The 20,812-nt window shown below is 51.4% G+C and overlaps 1 protein-coding gene across 1 annotated transcript; it reads right to left on the minus strand.

The window, feature by feature from the left end:
- Nucleotides 1-8,321: 8,321 nt before the first annotated feature.
- On the minus strand, nucleotides 8,322-15,486 carry TMEM191C (transmembrane protein 191C). Its single transcript, XM_069100782.1, has 10 exons — nucleotides 15,332-15,486; nucleotides 10,544-10,667; nucleotides 10,395-10,445; nucleotides 9,944-10,021; nucleotides 9,648-9,704; nucleotides 9,403-9,462; nucleotides 9,211-9,275; nucleotides 9,037-9,109; nucleotides 8,773-8,813; nucleotides 8,322-8,520 (listed from the first exon to the last, which is right to left on the minus strand). The coding sequence occupies exons 1-10, from the start codon at nucleotides 15,484-15,486 to the stop codon at nucleotides 8,322-8,324; spliced, it is 903 nt and encodes a 300-aa protein (XP_068956883.1).
- Between the last annotated feature and the right edge of the window lie 5,326 nt (nucleotides 15,487-20,812).

Consider the following 20,812-nt stretch of genomic DNA (forward strand, 5'->3'; position numbering starts at 1 on the left):
AAGTGCCAACTAGCAGTACTTGATACTCAGTGTGAGGTCACAGATCCAGAGTGAATGGAAGAGATCTGAGCCAGGGGTGGCAAGGACTGTCTCAGGTGCTAGGCTGTGTACTGAATGAAAAGCAAATAAGGCAGCGAAGAACAGCAATGTGGTTGAAGCCATGACTAGTGACCCTAATACAGTGCTCCCCCAAACCCTCACACATACATGCGCGCACACACACACACACACACACGCACACGAATCCCACCATAATGAGCAAGTATTGATAGTCACAGGGAAGCTCAAGATATCAACCAAAAAGAGAAGGAATCTCTCTCCAAAACATCTACGAGAAAAGCCTCAAAGGAAAACACAACAGTTGGGGTACAAATTCAACTAGAATTCCTGGAAGTGATGAATCAAGAGTTCAGGGTTTTTTAAAAGAGCTTAAAATTTTTTTAAATAAATTAAATGGAAAGATAGAATTGTGGGAGAAAAGACTGGAATTAACAGCTTGACACAAGAGATACAAAACAAGCAGCAAACTCTGAAAATTAGAATAGACCAAACAGAAAATAAAACTCCATGAAATAACAAAAAAAATTAAAATCAAATGATGGAAAAAATTGAAGGGAATATAAGTCATTTCACATCAAAAAACAAGTGACCTAGAAAACAGATCAGGAGGGATAACTGAAGACTCACTGAACTGTCTGAAAAGCCCTGAACAAAAAAGAGCCTAGACATCAAATTTCAAGAAAATCTAAAACTGCTCAGATCTCTTAGAACCAGAAGATAAAGTGGAAATATAAAGAATCCATTGATTACCTCCAGAAAGAAATTCCAAAATAAAAAAGCTCTTAAAAATATTATAGCCGAAATCCAGAGATTGTAGGTTGAAGAAAAAACATTGCCAGCAGCAAGAAAGAATTCAAGTGCCAAGGAACCAGTCAAGATCACACATGATCTAGCAGCCAGCCACCACAGTAAATGAGCAGAGAGCTTGGAATATGATATTCCAGAAGCGAAAGGATATTAGCTCACAGTCCAAAATAACCAACAACCTAGAAAAACTGAGTGTAATCCCACAGGGAAAAAATGAAATGGGGACTTCCAAGCTTTCCTGATGAAAAGACCACAGCTGTATAGAAACTTAGAAATACCAATGCAGGCACCAAAACAAAGGGAAACACAAGCAATTAATCACAAAGCACTAAAGTGTTGTTAGCTATTATTTCATAGCCAATATGAGAATTTTTTTTGTCTGACTATTTCTTAAAATGTGTGTGTGTGGTTTTTAAATGAGGGAGGGAGGTAGGAAAATACTTGTTAGTTGGGTAAACAGCAAAACACTCATATACTCTATGGTCCATCCAAATTGGCCTCACCATTCTTCTCAAGTGACACACTCCATCTTCTCTCCATGCCTTGGCACATCTTGTCCAATATTGTCCTTTTTCGTTGCTACCTCTTCAATTGGCCTTCAGTGCTCCAGTCAAACACCCCATCGATCCCTTCTCCACCCTCCCAGCAGCTGGTGCCTCCCCACCAAAATGACAGGATCTTTATATTGTGTGTTTATATGTCTGCACCAGTGAAATGGGAGGTTCTCAGAGACAGACTACCTACTTAAATCTCTGTGTCATTAGCATGTGGCACCTCTAAGTATGCTTGACAAGATTGATGCGGTGAGTCAGTTTCCCTCCCAGTTAAATGGGGTTGTTGAGCTAGATGGCCTCTGAGATCTTGATACCGTGTTTCCCCGATAATAAGACACTGTCATTAAATTTTTTGGAAAGAAAAACACCAGAGGGCTTATTTTCAAGGGAGGCTTATGTTGTCCTGCCTCAGCTCTCCTCCGCGGCACTGCTCTCAATGGCGCCAGCAAGCAAATCACTGGGGAAGAACAGGATGACGCGCTCACTGCTGCAGCTCTGATTGGATGCAGCTCGGAGCGCGGCGTTGCGTTTCACCGGGGGTGGGGGGGAGGGGACGGTGCATACAGAGGGTACTGTAATGTAGCGTGTAGCACAGGGGATCACCTTCACTACAGTAGCAATCTCAATAGGGCTTATTTTCGGGGGAGGGCTTATTTTAGAGGAATCTTACACAGTAAGGGGAGGGCTTATTTTCGGGATAGGTCTTATTATCAGGGAAACACGGTATGTGCTCCTCTGACCGTGGCTGTTGAGGTCAGCACCATCCACATCTGATCTTGGGTTTAACAACACAGGAGACCCCCAAACTTGCAAAGGACCATCAGGTGCCTTGCTTCTGATCCTCTTCAGAAACCCATGTCTGAAATCACAGGCCTGACCACTGCCTGGCACAATCGGACTGAGCCTGCCAGGGGCCACCAAAGCCCTACCTTCGCCAATCTCCTTCATGAGCAGCCCAGAAAACAGCTCAGACACCTGAGGCCTGGGCCCTGTGGGCCTCCCATGGGCAGAGGACAATGCAAAGGAAGCCTGCCTTCTCAGAATGCCACAGCTCCTCTGATTCACACCTTGTGCCGTCTTCCTCAGCCCTCCCTCCCTGACTGCTGAATGCCAGGCCATCCTTTCCAGCCTCTCTCAAAGGGCCCCCCTTCTAGGGTGCTTTCCTTGAAAAGTTCACAGAATAACTGACCCCAAGCTGGATGGGTGGTGCTTCCCTCTCTGGTAACTGACTAGGTATGGATGTGATGGTCAGACAGCTGGAAGCCTGTCTGCTGGTCTGTGTCACTGTCTGCTTGTAACTTCTGCTTGTAACCTTTGTATTCTCTGAAGTTTGGGGTGCTTTTTCCCCTGAACTAGGTAAATGACATATGTTTGATTACAGCAAGATTGTTAACCCATTTTGAGTTGCTTTCCTTTAGAAAAGCAGATCTAAGAACCTGTGTTGGCAGCCACCCTGCTTGCTTGCTATAACATCACATTCTGCATCTGAGATAGATTTCAAAACCCTTTATATAAAGTTACTTGGAAGAAATATGAATTTGGGGATTTGGGCAGAGTAAAGCTTTTGAAGAAGTCAAACTGCTATACAATTGGACCTAGATTTATGACCTATCCAAAATGGCCCTGTGGAATTACAAGTGACTGTACAGGATGAATAGGAAACTGGAGTTTATGGTGAAAACAACAAAGCCGAAACGTACCCTTAGGATTTTGGTCCAGGAAACTTCATCTGGAGTTCAATAAACCCCTTTTGAAAAGTTAGCTGTATACTGGGCTTTGGTAGAGACTGAACAATTGACTCTGGGCATGAAGTGACATTAAAGCCTGGAATCCTAATTTTGACCCAGGTAATGAGTATCTAAGCTTCTCACAGAATCAGACATGCACAAGAAGCCAGCATAATTAAATTGGAATGGTATATTCAAAATAGAGCTAAAACAGGCAAAAGTGGAGTTTCTGCTCTACATGACTCTATAGCAAACACAGATACTGAGGGAAATGATACAGCCCCTGAACCAAACCAACAGTTGGTACAGTCCTTGGTAAAACAGAATGAAGAATATGATGGATTAACTGAAGAACAGAAGATACATGCATGGTTCACTGATGGGAAATCAAAATAATTTGGCCATAAAAGACATTGAAAAGCAGTAGCCTATAACCCATGTACTAGGTGAACATTGGAAAGTACTGGGTTAGGTGGAAGTAGTCAATATGCTGAACTTATGGCAGTACATCAATCATCAAAACAGAACAAGGAGGGTAATATCATACATTCACTGATTCTGGGGTGGTTATGGGTTATGGGTTAACTTCATGTGGAAAAATCAAAAAAGGGAAATTCATGGTAAACAAGTCTGGTGCAAAGAATTATGGGAAGATAGATGGGACATTCTTTGGCTACTAATTTGTCAGTTTTTCATGTGGATGCTCCTGTGGCCCTCGCCACACGAGAACGTAAGTACAATGCACATGCTGATCGACTAGCAAAGATTGCAGCTCAACATATTGTCCCCACCCCAACACTAACTGATGATCCATACTAGCAAAATGGGTCCATCAAAGGGCCAACCATTTAGGGGTCCAGTTCACACACTGGTGGGCACAAGATCAAGGTATTAGTATTTTTCATTCATTGTTAAAACAAGTAGCAGAGGAAAGTCATGTATGTTAACTGGAAAAGGAATGAACTGTTCCTCGAGTAGTAACTGGGGAGATAGCAGGAGGAAAAGTCCCAGCCCAAGTCTGGCAAATATTGGGCCTCTACTCCAAGATAAAAGATGCAAATTTATATGTACTTGTGTTGACACCTATTCAGGTGTACTAGTGGCTTATCCTTATAAGAATGCAACCCAGAAAAACACCCGTGAAACTCTAGATCTCATAAGTCTATATTATGGAACCCCAATGCAGATTCAAAGTGACAGTGGTTCACATTCAAAGGTCATGAAATGAAGAGATATTGTACATTAAACAATATAGAATGGATATATCATATTCCATATTATCCACAAGCATCTGGGTTAATTGAAAGAATGAATGGATTATTGAAAGAACAATTAAGGAAGTTCTAATAATTTGTATCAACATTGGAAGGATGATTTGTTCACTGCTTTACATAATTTAAATAGGACCATTGGGAAAAAGTATGCCTTTAGCCAGAATGATGACCCCAAATCTGCAAATTAGAAAACAGCAGACACATAAGATCCCAAATATTGAGTATTGGACTGAGGCAAGACGTCCCAGCACCATATTTAGGAACACCTGGTTTGGCAGGGTAAGATTTACATTGTTTAGAGGACTTTTGGTTGGAGAGGAAAGAAATAAGAAATATCTCCACTGGAATATATATATGAGAATCCCTAAAAATCATTTTGGATGGATATTACCTAAATCAGGATTAACAGCTCAAGGAATACGTATTGACTGGAGTAATAGATTCTAATTATCAAGGAGTAATTATTAGGACATTCCAAAATCTGGATGGAGAACCCATACAGTTTTGTAAAAATGATAGAATAGTTCAAGGAATAATTATTATTCCTTGTGCAACAAAACCCCTTGTGAAAACTGACTCTCTTTCCAAAATAACAGTCAGAACCTAAGGGTTTGGCTCTACTAACAGAATAAGATTGAGAGCTAAAGTATGGGTAAAGCAGAAGCCAGACAATGCTCCAAAGGCTGCAGAGATGATAGCACATGGGAAAAATAATGCTGTAACTGTTATTCAGGAGATGACTAAACTGAACCCTTAACTCATGTATTCTACCATGAATGAAGCTATGATCGTGAGTTCATGGACTCCAGAAGCACAGCTGACCCTATTTGTCTCTTTTTGGCTTTTTGTCTGTTAAACTTGTTTGTGAGATTTGTTTCCAGCAGGCTTAGTTAGTACCCTCCACCTGCAGATGCCTGAATGCTTAAGCTGGATGTCACCCCATGCACAACTGTGATGTTTCATCCCTGGACCTAGCATCGACTGAGCTCTGGATGCCAGCTAAAGAACTGACCTCTTGAATGGGACCTCTTGGGGGCAGGGACAGCTCTATGTACAATTTCAGCTGGAAGTAGCCTTGGAGAAGAGACCTTTGCCCCTTACCCCAAGATTTTGAGCTCATTCATTCAAGGGGGGAATGATGGGGTGCTTGAGCTCAAGTCCCACCCTAAGATACTGTTTTATGTGCTTATTTTCTGTTATCCCCATTATATTGTTGCAGAGTTCTCCCATTAACCTATGTAATAAATTATTAATGTATTTTTGCTATGTAAGGGACATGAAAGATCTTGGGGCCAAATATAATGGGAATTTGAAGATCTTCCCTGCCCCTTAATAGGCTGAATGTAATAACATGGAGCCTGTGGTGGGAGGAGTCTGTTGAAGGGCGAAACACAGCCCACAGGAGTCAGAGCAGTTAGAAGCAGAGGGAAGAGAGGATGCACCCAAGGGAGACAGGCTTGTGAGCATTTGTAGGAATTCTAAAGGATGGTGTGGCTCTCTGTGGTGTTATGGCTTATTAACTTCTTTACTATTATGATGTATTTGGCTTTCTGGTTTTGGTATTGTTTTCTGATGTCTGAATAAATGTTTTGTTTCTGTCTTCTATATGGAAAGTCTGTTATATTTTGCAATTAAGCAGTATGATGGCGTATTTACAGTCACTCAGTGCTGTGAATATTGTGTTGGCGCTACACCCCCTTATTTTATAGATGAGGAAACTGAGGCCCAGAGAGGGTGACTTTATCAAGGTCACAGTTAAGAAGGAGTGTGATAATGAAAGCAGGTCTGTGAGTTCTTGGATGAATGGCATGGCTGCCTGGAACCCCCCTTGTAACTTTAGCACTGGGGGCTTCTTTACCCTTACTTGAAGACAAAACCAGTAGGAATCCCTCTAGTATCCTGCCTGGAGGGAGAGTCAGAGTTGCAGAGGTAGATTTTGGCTTGATGTAAAGGAAAACTCCCTTCTAGTAAAAGCCACCCTTTCAAAGTACTCTGGGTCACCCTGGGAGGTGGTGAGCTCCCCAGCACCAGAAGTCTACAAGCAGAGGCTGATGCCCAGGGAATTGTTTTCAGGTATGAGTTGGGCTCCATGGTTCCTGGGGTCCCTCCCCCCAGAAAATCTAGAATTCTCTGATTGCTTTGGGTAGGAAGGGAAGAGGAACAGCCTGAGAGCTTCAGGACGAGCCCAGAACGGCTGGAGGTAACTCCTGCACAGCCTGGGATTTGGGCTGTGCCATGTCAGGAAGGGATTATCTCCCACTCAGGGTGGTACACACACACACACACACACACACACACACACAGACTCACATGAATGCCCTCACACATTCACACACACGTACTCATGACACACGTTCACACATGTACTCACATTCACACACATTTACTAACACACATATGCAAACACATAATGCACCCATATATTCATGACTCACACACTCATGGCACACATGTTCACACACGTATGCACACATTCACACGTGCACTCACACATGTGCATTCATATTCATACACACTCATGACACACCCAGTCATACATCCATGACACATTCACACACATGTACACACATGCACAACGCACTCACACACATATACACACGTGCATTCACACATGTGCACTCATACACATTCATGACACTCATTCAAACACTCATGACATACCCATTCATACACTCATGACACATTCACACACATGCACTCACACATGCACACACATTTACACATGCACTCATACGCACACACATTCACATATGCACTGGCACACTCATTACACTCATTCAAACACTCACGACACACTCACATTCACACACATGTACACACATTCACACATGCACTCACACACATTCAAACACTCATGACACACGTGTGCACACATGCACTCACACACTCATGGCATTCATTCAAACACTCATGACGCTCAAACTCACACATATGTACACACATGCACTCACACTCATGACTCATTCACACACAATACATATTCACACACATGCACTCACACATACACATGTGTGCTCCCACATCTCCAATTTGAGCCCAGATTCATTAATCCACAATCAGTACAGAGCCATACACAATCCCTGGGGCACAAGGACAGATTTCACCCCTGCCCCTGAAGTCCAAGTCAGAGCCAGGAAATGGGAGAAGATGGAGAGATTTGCAGATCTCTGGATGACTGGGGTGAGGATGGGTTCGAGATAAGGAATTGGGGTGCAGCGGGGCTGGGGCCAGAAAGAGGCAGAGGGGAGTATGGGAAAGGGATCTGGGGCTTGGCTGGAGCAGGGTGGAGGCCAGCTGGGTTGAGGTGAAGATGGTGAAGAATTAGATATGACCATGGGCCCAGGGGTGGGCACAGAGCAGGCTTGCTTGGGAAGGAAGCCGTCATGGGGCAGGCTTGGACTGGACTGCTCACAGGGTTGTGATGAGAAGGGAGAGGGTTAGATGGAGGCTGAGTGAGGTGGGACAAGGTTGAGCTGGAGACAGGAGGGGATGACTTAAGGGGTGGAATGAAGTAGGGAGAAGAGGTTGGGAGGAGACAGGGAAGAGAGAGTTTGGGGTTGGGAATGGGATGAGGGGAGGGGATGGCATTGGGGTTAGATGGGGGCAGAGATGGGAAGATGGTGAGAACGGGGAGAGGAGAGGGATGAGAGTGGGAGGAGAAGGGAATGGGGAGAAGGGGATGGTGGGAAAAGGGAGGGGATGGATGGCAGGTGGTGTTGGGAACCGGGATAAGGGAAAGAAGGTTGGGACTGGAAGGAGACAGAGGTGAGAATGGGCTGGATGAGGCAGGTGGGGCTAGGGTGAGGCTGGAGCAGGGCTGGGTCGAGGACAGGGCGGGGCTGGGGTGGGACCAAGGAGGACCAGGAGACAAGGAGGATCCCAGCTGCCTAGGGCCAGGCCTAAGTGGGCAGCAGGCTGTTGGTCTGGAGTTCCAGCAAGGGCGAAAGGGTGTATCGCAAGCGGCGGAAGGTGTCCTGAGAGCACAGGAGAGGGAGGGCCTCTCGGATGGCATTGGGGTTGATCAGGTTAAGATAGAACAGGGGCAGACTCAGGAACCACAGGGACAGCAGCAGCCGAAGCCCTAGGATGGTCAGGAGCCTGTCGGGAGTCAGAGGTCAGGGTTGGGGAAGTGTGGCCCAGGCTACGGTCAGTCAGGGAGGGGTCAGAGAAATGTTGTCAGAGGTCAGGAAGCAGGGCCAGGGCTGGAAGAGGAAGAGGAGGAGGGAGGAGAAAGGAGGGGGGAGGAGGGAGGAGGAGGGAGAAGGGGGGAGGAGGGAAGAGGGAAGAGGAGGAAGGAGGGAGGAGGAGGGAAGATGTCATGCTCGCCCCCCACCCCCAGTCCCTCCTCACCTGTACCCCGATAGATGCCCAGGGCTGTTGATCCTGGTTTCCTGCCAAAGGAAGGGAGAGCCCAGGATGGATCCCAGATTGCCCTGGGTGGATCTGGGTGTCCAGGGCCCTGGTTTGGGTCAAAGGCCTCCCACTGCCTGGCCTCCCCTCTCCAGGCCTCCCCCATCCTTAGGAGGAGGGACTGGACCCAGGAGCCACCAGGACGGTGCTGGGTCTGGCCCCCACGGGCCTCACTCCCCCAAAGCCTCCTCCCTCCCTACTCACACAATTGGCTTGGACAACCTCCTCCATGAGGGAGCCTGGGGTTTTAACCATGGGGGAAATCAGCCCGGGCTTCCTGCGGAGAACAGGAGCGGAGGCAGAGGCCCAGCTGGACTCTGGCTCCTGCCCACCCTCCCCCCCCCCCCAGTCCATCCCCTCCAGGCCCAGGGAACTTACAGGTCCAGCCCTTCTCGGGGTGTGTCCAGGACCGAGACCACCTCCATCACCTTGATCTGGAGCTCCTGCAGCCAAGGGGGAGGGGGACCCCTTCACTGCCAAGGAAAGCTCGGGCGGGGGCGGGGGTGGGGATTCTGGGCCAGGGCTCTGCGGGAGGGGGGGGGCCGATTTGGGAGAGGGGGATGGCCGCACCTGGAGGACCCCGCTCTGCTCCTGGAAGCTGGCCCAGGCCTCTTCCTTCTGCAAGATGCCCTAGCAGGTGGCGGGGAGAAGGATGGTAGAGCCCAGCAGCTGGGCCGTGCTGGTTCCCCCACTGGGAGCTTGGACCTCTGCCCCAAATGCACCGACTGATGTGGACCCAAGCGCAGCCAGAGGGACCCCCATGTGGAGCCTGAACCTCTGCCCCCAAACACACACACGCACACACGCACACACACCTTCTGGATCCCCTCCCCCTGGAGGGTGTATCTCGACTCCATAATCTCCAGCTGCTTCTACACAAAGGCCAGAGGAGCTTGGGTCAGAGACTTCTTGGCCTTGGCCAGAGTTCCAGCGGGGGTCCCTCCCCCCTCCCTCCCTCTCCTCTTTCCCTCCCCTCTCCCCCCCCTCCCTCCCCCTCCCTACCCGCTCCCCCCTGTCCGCCCCTCCCCTCTCCCCTCCCCTTCTCTTTCCCTCCTCCCTGTCCTCCCCTTCCCCTCTCCCGTCCCCCTCCTGCCCTCCCCTTCCCCCCCACCTGCAGGCTCAGCAGCTCCGCCTGCAGGCGCCGATGCTGCTTCCGCTGACACTGCTGCTCCCCACCGTAGTAGAAAAGCTGCGGGAGAAGACAAGTGGGGTCTGGGGAAGGCCGGGAGAGCCTGGGAAGGGATGCCGAACTGCAGTGAATCCCAAGCGCTCTTCCATTGCTGGGGGGAAAGGGAGAGGCGCAGAGGGAGTAGGGAAACGATTTCAAGTCGTCATCTAGCTCACCCGCACCGCAATTACAGCTGGGGAAACTGAGGCTTAGGGGGAGCGGGGAGGGTCCTCAAGAAATCGTGCCAGTGCAGCCCCCGCCCCCACGCCCTCACCCGCCTTCATTCACAGCTAAGCACCCTGTGCCCCAGAGAGGAAGCAGCGAGGTGGGCTTTGGGCCGGACCCTGGCCCCCTGCGCTCCGCGGTCGCTCAAGGCTTTGGCCAGACCCCATACCTGGCTGGAAAGCTCTTCCCACTCTTCCTGAAGTAACTGGTTGTTCCTCTCCTGAGGAAGAGCCGGTGGGCTGAGAGTCAAGGAAGGGGCGGGGTCTGGGCTCGAGGCCCCGGCCCCCCGGCCCCAGCCCCGGCGCCCCGGCTCCTCACCAGGATGAGCTTTTGTTCGGCGGCATCGGCGATGAGCTCCAGGGTACCGGCCGCTCGGCTCTTGACCACGTCCTCGGCCTCCCCTCGGAGGGCGCCGGCTGCCTGGTTCAGCCTCCGCTGCAGGCTGCGGGAGGGAGGCACTGAGCATGAAGGAGCCCGGGCCCAGAGGGGAAGGCGAAGCTGGAGGCTGCCTCTCCTCTGAGCCAACCCAACATGTCTTTATTAAGCACCCGCTGTGGACCAGGCTGAACGGGGAGCTGGGGGCCCAGAGCTAAAAGGTGCTCACCTTCCTTCTGCCTCCACCCTGACATTCAATGCAACCGGCATTTAGGAAGCATCTCCTGAGTACCAAGCCCTGGGCTCGGCCTGGAGGTGGCCAAACAGAGGGAGGAGTGAGCGTCTCCTCCTCCTCTCCCCCTCCTTCCTTTCCTTCTTTCCCTCTTCCTCCTCCTCCTCCTTTTCCTTCCCCTCCTCTCCCTCCTTCTCCCTCCTGGGTCTCTCCATCCACCCTGTATGAACTGGTGATTTGTGCCTGCCTGCATCCATGAGAGCACAGAGGGGCAGACAGTGCTATCTCCTCTGGCCCGGGATGTTCTGGATTGGGTCCCAGCCAGGGGAGGCAGGTGTATCTAGGCTGCACTGGGACCTCTGGGGATTGTCAGAGAATGTGAGGAGAGCTTAGGGAGGGGGCAGAAGTGTCCAGGTCAAAGGAGGAGGGCAGCTATGGGATCCAGCCGTCTGTCACCTCATGGGATCCCCACCGACCCCCTCCTTAGTACCAGGCTGCTCTGGGCTCCTTCCTCACAGGCCCAGCTGAGCCCTTTCAAGGTGTGAGCCCTTTCTCCCTGGAGGTCTCCCAGCTAAGTGAAGTGGGCCACTTGTCAGGGATACTGGAGTTCGGCATGACTCCAACTTCAGAGTCATGTGACCTAACCTGAGCTTCAGTCTCTTCATCTGTCAAGTGGGGATAAAAGCCCGTGCCATGCCTACTTCACAGGTGTTGGGGCGGATCTAATAGCACAGGGTATTAAAAGTGTGTACCCTTTGTTAGGTACCAGGGTGACCTCGGAAGTTCCTTCTGCTGCTGTGACTTCTTGTCTAGGGTTAGGATGGCAGATTGTGGAATTCCCGATTTGGGTCAGAAGGACTGACTGCAGGCACCAAGCTCCAGGCTAGAGAAGTGAGGACTTGGGGGGGGGGGCCTCAGAATAGGGCAGCTGGGATCACCAGGAGTAGGGAGCCTGGGCTCCTTGGGAACCCCTTGGCTGCCCAGCCTCCCTTTCTCAGCAGAAGGCTGCCCACATCCTAGGTCTGCATTTCAGCAAAGGCAAACACCATGGCGAGATGGCAAGGTCTAGAAGGTGGCACGGTTAAAGGTGCATTCAGGCCCAAAGACACTCAGATGCCAAGCTGAGCATAAGTCGCCAGCTGGGATCGAGCCACCCCCCCCCCACCCAGCGCCGCCACCCCTGCTCACTAAACTTCAGTGGGCTGTGGGAATGACTGGCTGGAAGCCAGCGAGGAGACCTGACTGAGGAGATGGCAGCTTGGTGGGAGAGCCCTGGTCCTCGTGGCCCCAGGGCTCTGCCCTTGGCACAGCCCTGTTCAGAATGTTTACCAGGGCTGATGATGCCAAAAGGGGGAAGCGGACATTTCAGATGGCAGAACTGGGATCCACAAAGGATTTCAACAAGGTAGAATCCAGGAAGATGAAATCTGGGATAGGGACCGTCACCATCCTCTCCAGAGTAACACACCAGACTCTCCCTGGGAGGGAAGTGGGGGCTAGCACTTTGTGTGCATCAGAGGGTCTCATGACGCAGGACCAGAACTTGGATGCTCCTGGCTGGGGCCCCAGCTCTCAGGCTGCTCTCCATTCTGCTTCTCTTTGGGAAGGTGAAATCTAAAAAGGCTCTATCGATTTGGGGTGGGGGGATCTATTGTAATTTCCACTGGGTGGGTGAGGAAACAATTCTTTGGGAAAAGCCCTGGGTGCTGGGTGGGCCACTCTCAATCAGACTCCACAGTGTGGTGTGGCCTTTAAGAAGATCCCACAACACCAGCCACAGCCTTAGAAGAAGAGAGGTGTGCTGTGCCCATGGGCCAAGGCTGAAGCGCTGTGCTCGGCTCGGGGTAGATTAAGGAGGAAGCCGGCAGGTGAGTTTCCAGAGGCAAGTCTCAGGATGAGGAGAGGACTGAAACACTTAGCACATGAGCGCCAGCTGAAAGGAACTGATTTCACTGAGGCTGAGAAGAGAAGGCTTGGGGGGGGGGGGGGGGGCGGGGAATAACTGCTACTTTCCAATATCGGGAGGGATGCCCTGGGGAAGAAGAGTCAGCTGGTCCTGCTTGGCCTCAGAGAGCAGAGACACCCTCACTTGGAGGTGAATAGACAGCTGGGGCCTTCCAAAGCTTTCTGAGGGCAAACGCTGTCTTGTTTTCATCTTGGAAGTTGCAGAGCTAGACATAAAGCAGGTGCCTGAAACCCGCTCATTGGACAAATAATGAGTCTGAACCCTGACCCTAATTCTCGGCTGAAAATGCCTCCCATTTTACTGAAAAACTGACGAAGGGTCCCCTCTTCTCCCCTGCTTCTCATCTCCCACCCCCCAGAAGCTTTTGGCCCCTCCCTCCTCCTCCGTCTGTCTCCAATGATGAAGGGGCCCTTCTCCTCAACATTCCCCAGTGACCCCATGCTGTCTTCTCCAGCAGATTGGCCCAAGCCAGACCCTTTCTCTCACTTAGCTTCCACCTTTCCCTGTCCTCTAGACACCTCCCCACCACCTCCAAGACTGCCCATGTCGCCTCTTCCTCAAAAAAACCCTGGTCTGTCCTGCCTTTGGTGTCTAAACTCATGAAGGACTTCTGCATCAGGGGCCTTCACTTCCTCTTACTAGTCTTTAGCTCTCTCAGTCTGGGGTCCGGTGGGACAGCTCTGTCCAATGACTGACCTCTCAGTTACCAAACCCAGTGTCCTTTTCTCCATGCACACTCACCTGGACCCTTCTATAGCTTCTGACCCTGGTCATCTCATCACTCTCTCTTCCTTGAGACCCTCTTCTCTCTAGGTTTTCAAGCCTCCTCTGTCTCTCTGTCCTATCCCCCATCTCTCCCCTCCCCCCTTCCCTTCCCGCTCTCCCCTCCTCTCCTTTCTTCTCTCTTTCTCTCTGTCTCTCCCTCCCTCTCTCTCTCTGATCCCCTCCTCTCTCCTGGTTCTCCTCTTACGTCTCTGACCACTTCTTCTTTGTCTCCTCTTTCAGCTTACACCCTCACTTCCATGTCCATCGGGGCTCAATCCTGGGCCCCCTTCTCTTCTCCCTCTATACTGCAATGGGTGATCTTATCAGCCTTGATGACTCAAATCTACCTTTTCTGCCCCAATCCCTCTACTAATCTCCAGCCTGGAATCTCCAACTGTGTGTCCAGTAGAAGGCTTAAGAGTCAGTAAGTTCAGGGCAGAATAATTCTCATTCTCTTCTCTCCCAATTCCTCCATGCTCCCGCTTCTCCTGGCGGTCCAGGGCACCGCCCTCCTCCCAGACCCTCAGTCTCCCAACCCAGAAGTCACCCTGGACTCCTGTCTCCCTCCCCTCTCCCCAGTATCCAATATGGCACCAGGGCCTCTGGATTTCACCTTCATCTCTCCAATATTCCCGTCTTCTCTTCTAGACAGCCCTGGCCCCACCCTGGTCCAATCTCTTATCACCTCATGCCTGGACTGCTTAACAATATGTTGGGGAGGGGGGTGCTGACTGCCTCCAGGCTCTCCCCACTCCTGTCCATCCTCCAGTCAGGAGCCAGTGATTTTCCTAAAGCTCAGGTCTGACCATGTCACCCCTACTTAGTAAATTTGAGTGACTCCCATAGCCTCCAGGATCAAACACAAAATGCTCTGGCTTTCAACTGCCTGTCCTGTCCTTCCTTTCCAGTCTTCTCACACCTTGCTCCCCACCACGTTCCCTTCCATCCAGTGCCCCTAGCCTCCTGGCAGTGCCACACACAAGACCCTCCATCTCTTGGCTCTGGGCATTCTCTCTGGCTGTCCCCATGCCCAGAACGTTCTCCATCCTTCAGTGCCCACTGACTCCCTGGCTTCCTTTAAGTCCCAACTAAAATCCCCCCTTCTACAGGAAGTCCCCTCCGTGGCCCCTCAATCCCAAAGTCTTCCCCTCCGTTAAGGAGTCGTATTTATCCTGCACAGTAGATGGCTTATTTGTTTTACATTGTAAGTTCCTTGACCTGCTTTTGTCTTTTTTTTGTACCCCAAGTTCTTGGCACAGGGCCTGGCATGGAGTAGGTGCTTAATAAATGTTTCTCTCCTAAGGGCAAGGACTGTTTATGCTTTTTCCTTGCATTCCCCCAGAGCCTAGCATAGAGTAAAGCCCTGGATAAATACTTGTTGGCTGACTGAGAGTGAGGACTAGCTCCTCTCCCTTCCTTTCCCCAGTGCCGAGCATGCAGCAGGTGCTTAATAAAGGTTCAGCAAGTATTCCCTCAAGTACCCGTTTCCCACATGTATTCAGTCTCTCTGTTGACTCCCCTCTTCAGAGGTTCCTGGGGTCTGGGCTGGGGGTATTTCTAACAATTCTGTTATGTAAAAATGAAACGCCTCAATCAAATTTATAACAATTTAAACATAAAAGCAAAGCCGGGTCTCAGCTTAGCTGGATGACCAGTGAGGGCGCTCTCACCAGGGGGTCTCTCAGGTTCCCCCCCTGGCCCTCTCTGAGGCCCCTCCCGGCCCTGATGGGCAACTCTTCCGCCCCTCTCCCCCGCCCCCAGCTCCCACCTGCGCTCCCGCTCCCGAAGGCTCCTCAGCGTCAGAACCAGGCTATCGCTCTCCGTCTCCAGGATTCTCATGAGCTCTTCTAGCTCCTGCTTCCTCAGCCTTCCATCCCTGTTGTCCTTCTGAAGCTGCAGCAGGATTTCTTCAGACTCTGCCATGGGGCTGCCTGGCCAGATGCCCTCCTTGCCGTGCCTGGCCCAGCTTGGCCCTGATCAGCCCCTCATGCCCAGGCCCATTCTGAGGGGTCATCAGACATCACAATGGCCTGAGCCCCACCCCAGCCTCCTTGCAGGGCACAGGGCTTGGCACACACATTCTTCATGAATTCCTGGCTGGCTTCTCTCCAGAGCTCACCCTTGGCACCCTTGCTCCTCCAGGGCTAAAGTAAGCCAGCTCAGTCCAGGACCCACATGAGGCCCCTCTTTGCCCTTATTGCCTGTGGGTCTTTTGCACCCTCTTGCCCAGTTCTCCCAGTCTCCCTCTTCCTCTGGCTCCATCTACCAGCCTTTGACTCTATGATCCAAAGTCCTGGGAGCCTCCCCACTGTCCTTTTCCTGGTTTAGTTTTCACCACTCCCCAAGGAGCGGAGGTTTCTGCAGACTCCTGGAGTCCAAGTGGATTCACACATAACAGATATATGAACCCAAGTCAGAATTGGCCTGGGTTCAAGTCCAGCCTTCACTATAAAACTATCTGTGCTAACCTGGGCACAGCCCTACAGAAGTTACTGATCTGCACATAGGTACACAGGGCACCCCCATCGCAGAGGGTTGGACACAGAGCCCTGGCCTCCACACTCTCTCCCACCCAGATGTAAAAATAACAGGGAAAAAATCAACACCAAAATATACTAGAACATGGCTGGCATTATGCAGTTTGCCAAGTCAGTGAGGGCTTGTTTGGTGGCCCTGTTCTGGCCCAATCTCCAGCCAGATCCTTCTGCTTTGGAGACTCAATGCAGCTTCTATTAAGCTCCTGACCCTACAGACATGGCTGGATGAAGGGATTGGTTCTGAATCTAGAGGGGGCCTGAGAGCAGGCAGGCCCAGAGAGGTAAGGACTTGCCCACCCTAAGTTACAAGGATTATTTCACCTCAGAGCCTTGTAGAAAGGGGATCCTCATACTTGCAGCACCTGCCTCACAGTGTATGCCCACCCACCATGGAATACCTAAAATTCAGAAGAATGGATGGGAGTCTTAACTAGGATCCACAAAGTTTTCAGTGGAGAGAGATGATGGACCCAAACTAAGAAGTGAGAGGTCATGATGATAAATGTAAATTCCTTCCCATAGATCCAAAACAATTGCATCAATTGCCTGAGTGGGTGGTGACGTGTGGCTAACCTTCATGAGAAGACATTGCTGGGTCCATCTGCTGGTCTGGGGCCTCAGGCCAATTTCCTGGGCATAGAATGAACAAGTGGGAGCAAGACCTACCCTCTGCCTCTTCAGGTCCCCCCACGTTGGCTCAGGGCTGGCCACATCTGAGGAGGGAGTTTGTCTAGAGAATGATCCTACTGTATGGTGCCAGCAGCGGGTCCGTGGAAGGTGCTGGGGATATGAATGGGAGGGTACTGTCAAATGGAGAGCTAGACTTGGCAGAGCCCAACGCACTGAGCAGAAGTCACAAAAGGCCAAACTTAACGTCAGGAAGACTTCCGGAGACAGTTAGGCGAGGAGGAGGCTGGGGGTTGTTTTAGTCTTTTATCACGTCCCCAACATTTGAGACTTCTTTAAGCCTTCCTCCTGCATGCCCTAGACAAAACCCTAACATTGCAGCTTGGTACTCAGGGAGCCGTAAAGCTTTTCCAGCCTCATCTCCCGATCGTTCCTTGGATAACATGCCCCAGCCAGATTTATCATCCCCACACCTCCCCTCCCCAACTTTGCTCCAGCTGTTCCTGTGATCGGAATGTCCCCCTCCCATGTTTACACCTGTTGAGATCATTCTTATACCTCCAAAGACCCAGAGCCAATGGCACCCCCTCCACAAAGCATTTCCCAGGGGCTCCAAGGTACAATTTGCTACCAGCAAGTTTCCAAACACTCCTATTCGGACCTGGGTGTGTGTCCTTCCCATGCCCACCTCAGGACAGGGCACAGGATATGCAAAAAAAAAAAAAAAAAAGCATTGAGAGGGATGGTTTTGCAGATCTAGCTGTAAGTTTCTGGAAAGTGGCTTTATGGCAGCGAAGGGATGGGTTCCTTTCCAGGGCCAGAGGGCATATAATAAGGGCAAAGGAAGTGAGCTGGAAGCATGTGGTGGCATACTATTGACAATGAAGGGGGTGGAATTAGGGGAAAGGAAGATGGCACATAATCGGGAGCCCAGAGGCCAATAAAAATGCAGGATTCCCAGAGGGCAACGTGGGTGTGAGCAGAAACAAGACTCACTCTGGGTGGCCTCTGGGTCTGTATGGGAAATGGGGGGATTCTGAGATCCTGGGATCACTTCCTCCTACTAGGCCCTATCAGAGGACTTTGAAAGTGCTGAATTATGAAAACCAAACCAAGAGAGATGGAAATGGAGGCAGGTCAAAAGGAAGCCCTTGGGCAGCCAGCTGAGAGTCTGCAGAACAAGCAAGTACCAGCTCCCTCTTTGCAGGAAGGGAAGGGCTTTTTGTTCTCTGCGGGGCTTTAGGTCGAATGAACTTGCCTCAAAGGTCCAGACTCAGTTGGGGAAACCGCGGAAGAGTCAGTGAAGGGCACAGGATCATTTTCAACCAAGCTTTTAATGAAAAGATCATAAAATAGCAGTTTCTCATCACTGTACATTAAGACTGCACACTCTGAATGGAGATCAGACTTTCTGAATTTCTCTTATGACACATGGGAGCCACGACGTCCATGGCTCTGACCTGAATTCCAAAATCTGGAGGGAAGTGGGCCGAGTGATGCCAAGGGCAGTGGCTGGTATAGGAGTGCAGTCCTGGGAGCCCTCCTCTCCCTCCCAGGAAATGGGATATCCCTCTTCCAGTTGGACTTAAATATAACAGCTATAACCCTACCCCCCCCCCCCCCCCCCACGAGGTATTTGCAAAATGGGTCAGTCCCCAGCCTGAGGCCCCAAGGGCTCCACCACTGAGCAGGCAGGGACGGACATGGGAGGTTCCCCTCAGCACCTGGCCCCCTGGGGCCCCACTGAGAGTGTGTGGGGAGAGCCCTGTAGAATCCCCTGCCCCAAGCTCCTGATGCAGCATTTCTGAGGTCAATAAATTACAGCAATAAATAGTGGGGCTGAGGGGAAGGGGGCTCCTGGTGAAAAAGTGGGGGCAGGAACCGCTGGGGAGGAGGAAAGCCATTCCCAGTGTACCCCTCCCCCCAGTGGCCAGGAAGAGGCTGAAGAGGGTCCTGATGGCACTCCAAGCCTCTCCTTCCCCCTCCCCTCCATGGAATGTCAAATCAAGGCTCTGGCCGTCCATTCCCATTCCCCGGCTCCCACCATCAGGACTCATGAATTTTTAGCTTAAATTCCTGCCCCCAGCATGTGATTCTGGGAAGATGTCGAGGCCCCTCGGATGCAGAACAAAGAAAAGCTCCGGGCCGCCCCTGCCTGCCCCTCCAACTGCCCTCTCTTTGGCCTCCAGGAGAGGCGCACTGCTCAGGAACCTTATTGCTAACACAGGACACGTACAGGTGCACGCGCGTGTGTGTGGGTGTGGGTGTGTGTGTGTGTGTGTGTGTGTGATGGACGGACATACTGCACCCAGCTCCCTCCAGCCCAGCCTGCACTCCTGCACCAAAGTAGCAAATACTGACAAGCCAAAGGGGGGTGGGAGCAGCCCCACCCCTGGAATCAATGGCATAAGTTCCTCAGTCACTGTGGACAAAGCCTCGTGCCCATGGCCACGGAGGGCCAGACTCAGCTGCCAGGCTCTGGGTCGTGGCATATGGCTACGTTGCTGCAAGTGGTAGGCTCTGCTCTGGCCTTTTCCGTTTGTCTGTCATGCTATTTTTTGCAATCCGGGAGGAGCTGCCCCTGCAGCCTGAGCTGGCCAGGGGGTAGTGGCCAGTGTGCCCGAGTCTGAGAAATAAATACATTCATCACTGCACATACAGATTGATACAAAGAGAACACTGTAAAAGAGTGTCTGCACCATCTTTGAGAAGGGCCAGGCCCCGGCGCAGCCCAGACCCGCCACACAAGCTCCACTCTTTGGCGAGAGGGGGCTGTTGCCCTAAGCAGCCCCCCAACCTGATATGGGTCCACCCTGGGTCCCCCATCCCTGTGCCAAGCCCAAACCTGGGATCCCGCGGCCAGGCTTGACTGGCCGGCCAGGACTGGTCAAGGCTCTTTGGTGCTGCCCAGAGGGTCTCGTGCCACCCCAGCAGCTAAGACTCCTGTTAGCTGCGGGGAGCATGAGGTAAATCCCCCGGGGCTGGGGGATGTGAGTGGAAAAACTGGGATGCATTGGGACTGGTCCTTCCATCTGCTGAGGTCTGAAACTGTAAAAGTTTATGTAAACAATGAGATAAATATATTAGTATTCTTTCGTGAGCTAAGTGAGGTTCCATACTCATTTAAATGTGCTTTGGTTTAAAAAATAGGTTTGTGATTTTGGGTCTGAGCTTCTCCCCCTCCTCCCCCCAAGCCTGCCGTCTGCATTCCTATTTCCTGTTTCTCCGAAGACCTTTGGGAGCGAGCCAGGCCAAGGGCCCCACCAGCCCCCCCCGCCCGCTCCTCACTCTGCTCGGGCCCCTGCACTCCCCATGAGGCTCACCATTTCCACACGCACACGCACACAAAGCACTCACGCACTCACACGCTCCGTGACATGAAGTTACAAAAACAAACAGAAAAGTGTTCGCCCCCCACCCCCACCCTTAAAATCTTAAATATGAAACTAGTGTTTTGTTTTCTCATTTAAAATACAATGTTCCGATACAACACTAAGGTTGGATACAATACTAGGTCGTACAAATGTCCCTGAAGTTCGGAGGCTCAGTGGCCCGCTGCTCGTCCGCCCTCCGCCAGGCCGTCGGCACCGTCCTCAGTACAGACTTTGTGTCGTGGGGTTAAGTGCTGAAGGAGTGGCGAGTGGCCGCTGGAGGGGGCAGGTGGGGCAGAGGGGACCCTCTGCGCCCCAAGCTCAGGCTCAGTTTCAGCTGAAGGTTCGTTCTCAAAAGGGAGGAGGGGGCAGAGACTCAAGGACTATTTGGTCTGAACTTAAAAAAGAAGAATTTATCAAACAACAACAGACAAATTAAAGAGGGAGCCTGGGAAAAGAGGCCCCTAGCCTGGGCCCTCCTCGCTCCTGGCCAGGCTCCCTGTCTCCCAGGCCTCGTCCCTTTTGGGGGGAGGCTACAGGGCATGCTCTGCAAACGGCCATCCCCCACCCCTGGGAAGACATGGAAACACTTTGGTTTGGATCAGGCGGCCAAGGCCCTGCTGTTTAGGGCCCCGGGACTTATCCAGATGTGCAGAGGAAGGGGGAGGCTGGAGAGGGGCCCTCTCTACCTCTTCCCTCCCCCCCCCCCCCCCC

The sequence above is a fragment of the Petaurus breviceps genome, unplaced genomic scaffold (assembly GCF_028583685.1).
Source record: "Petaurus breviceps papuanus isolate PSGF00001 unplaced genomic scaffold, PetGlider_PUasm1.0 428, whole genome shotgun sequence".
Lineage (NCBI taxonomy): Eukaryota > Metazoa > Chordata > Mammalia > Diprotodontia > Petauridae > Petaurus > Petaurus breviceps.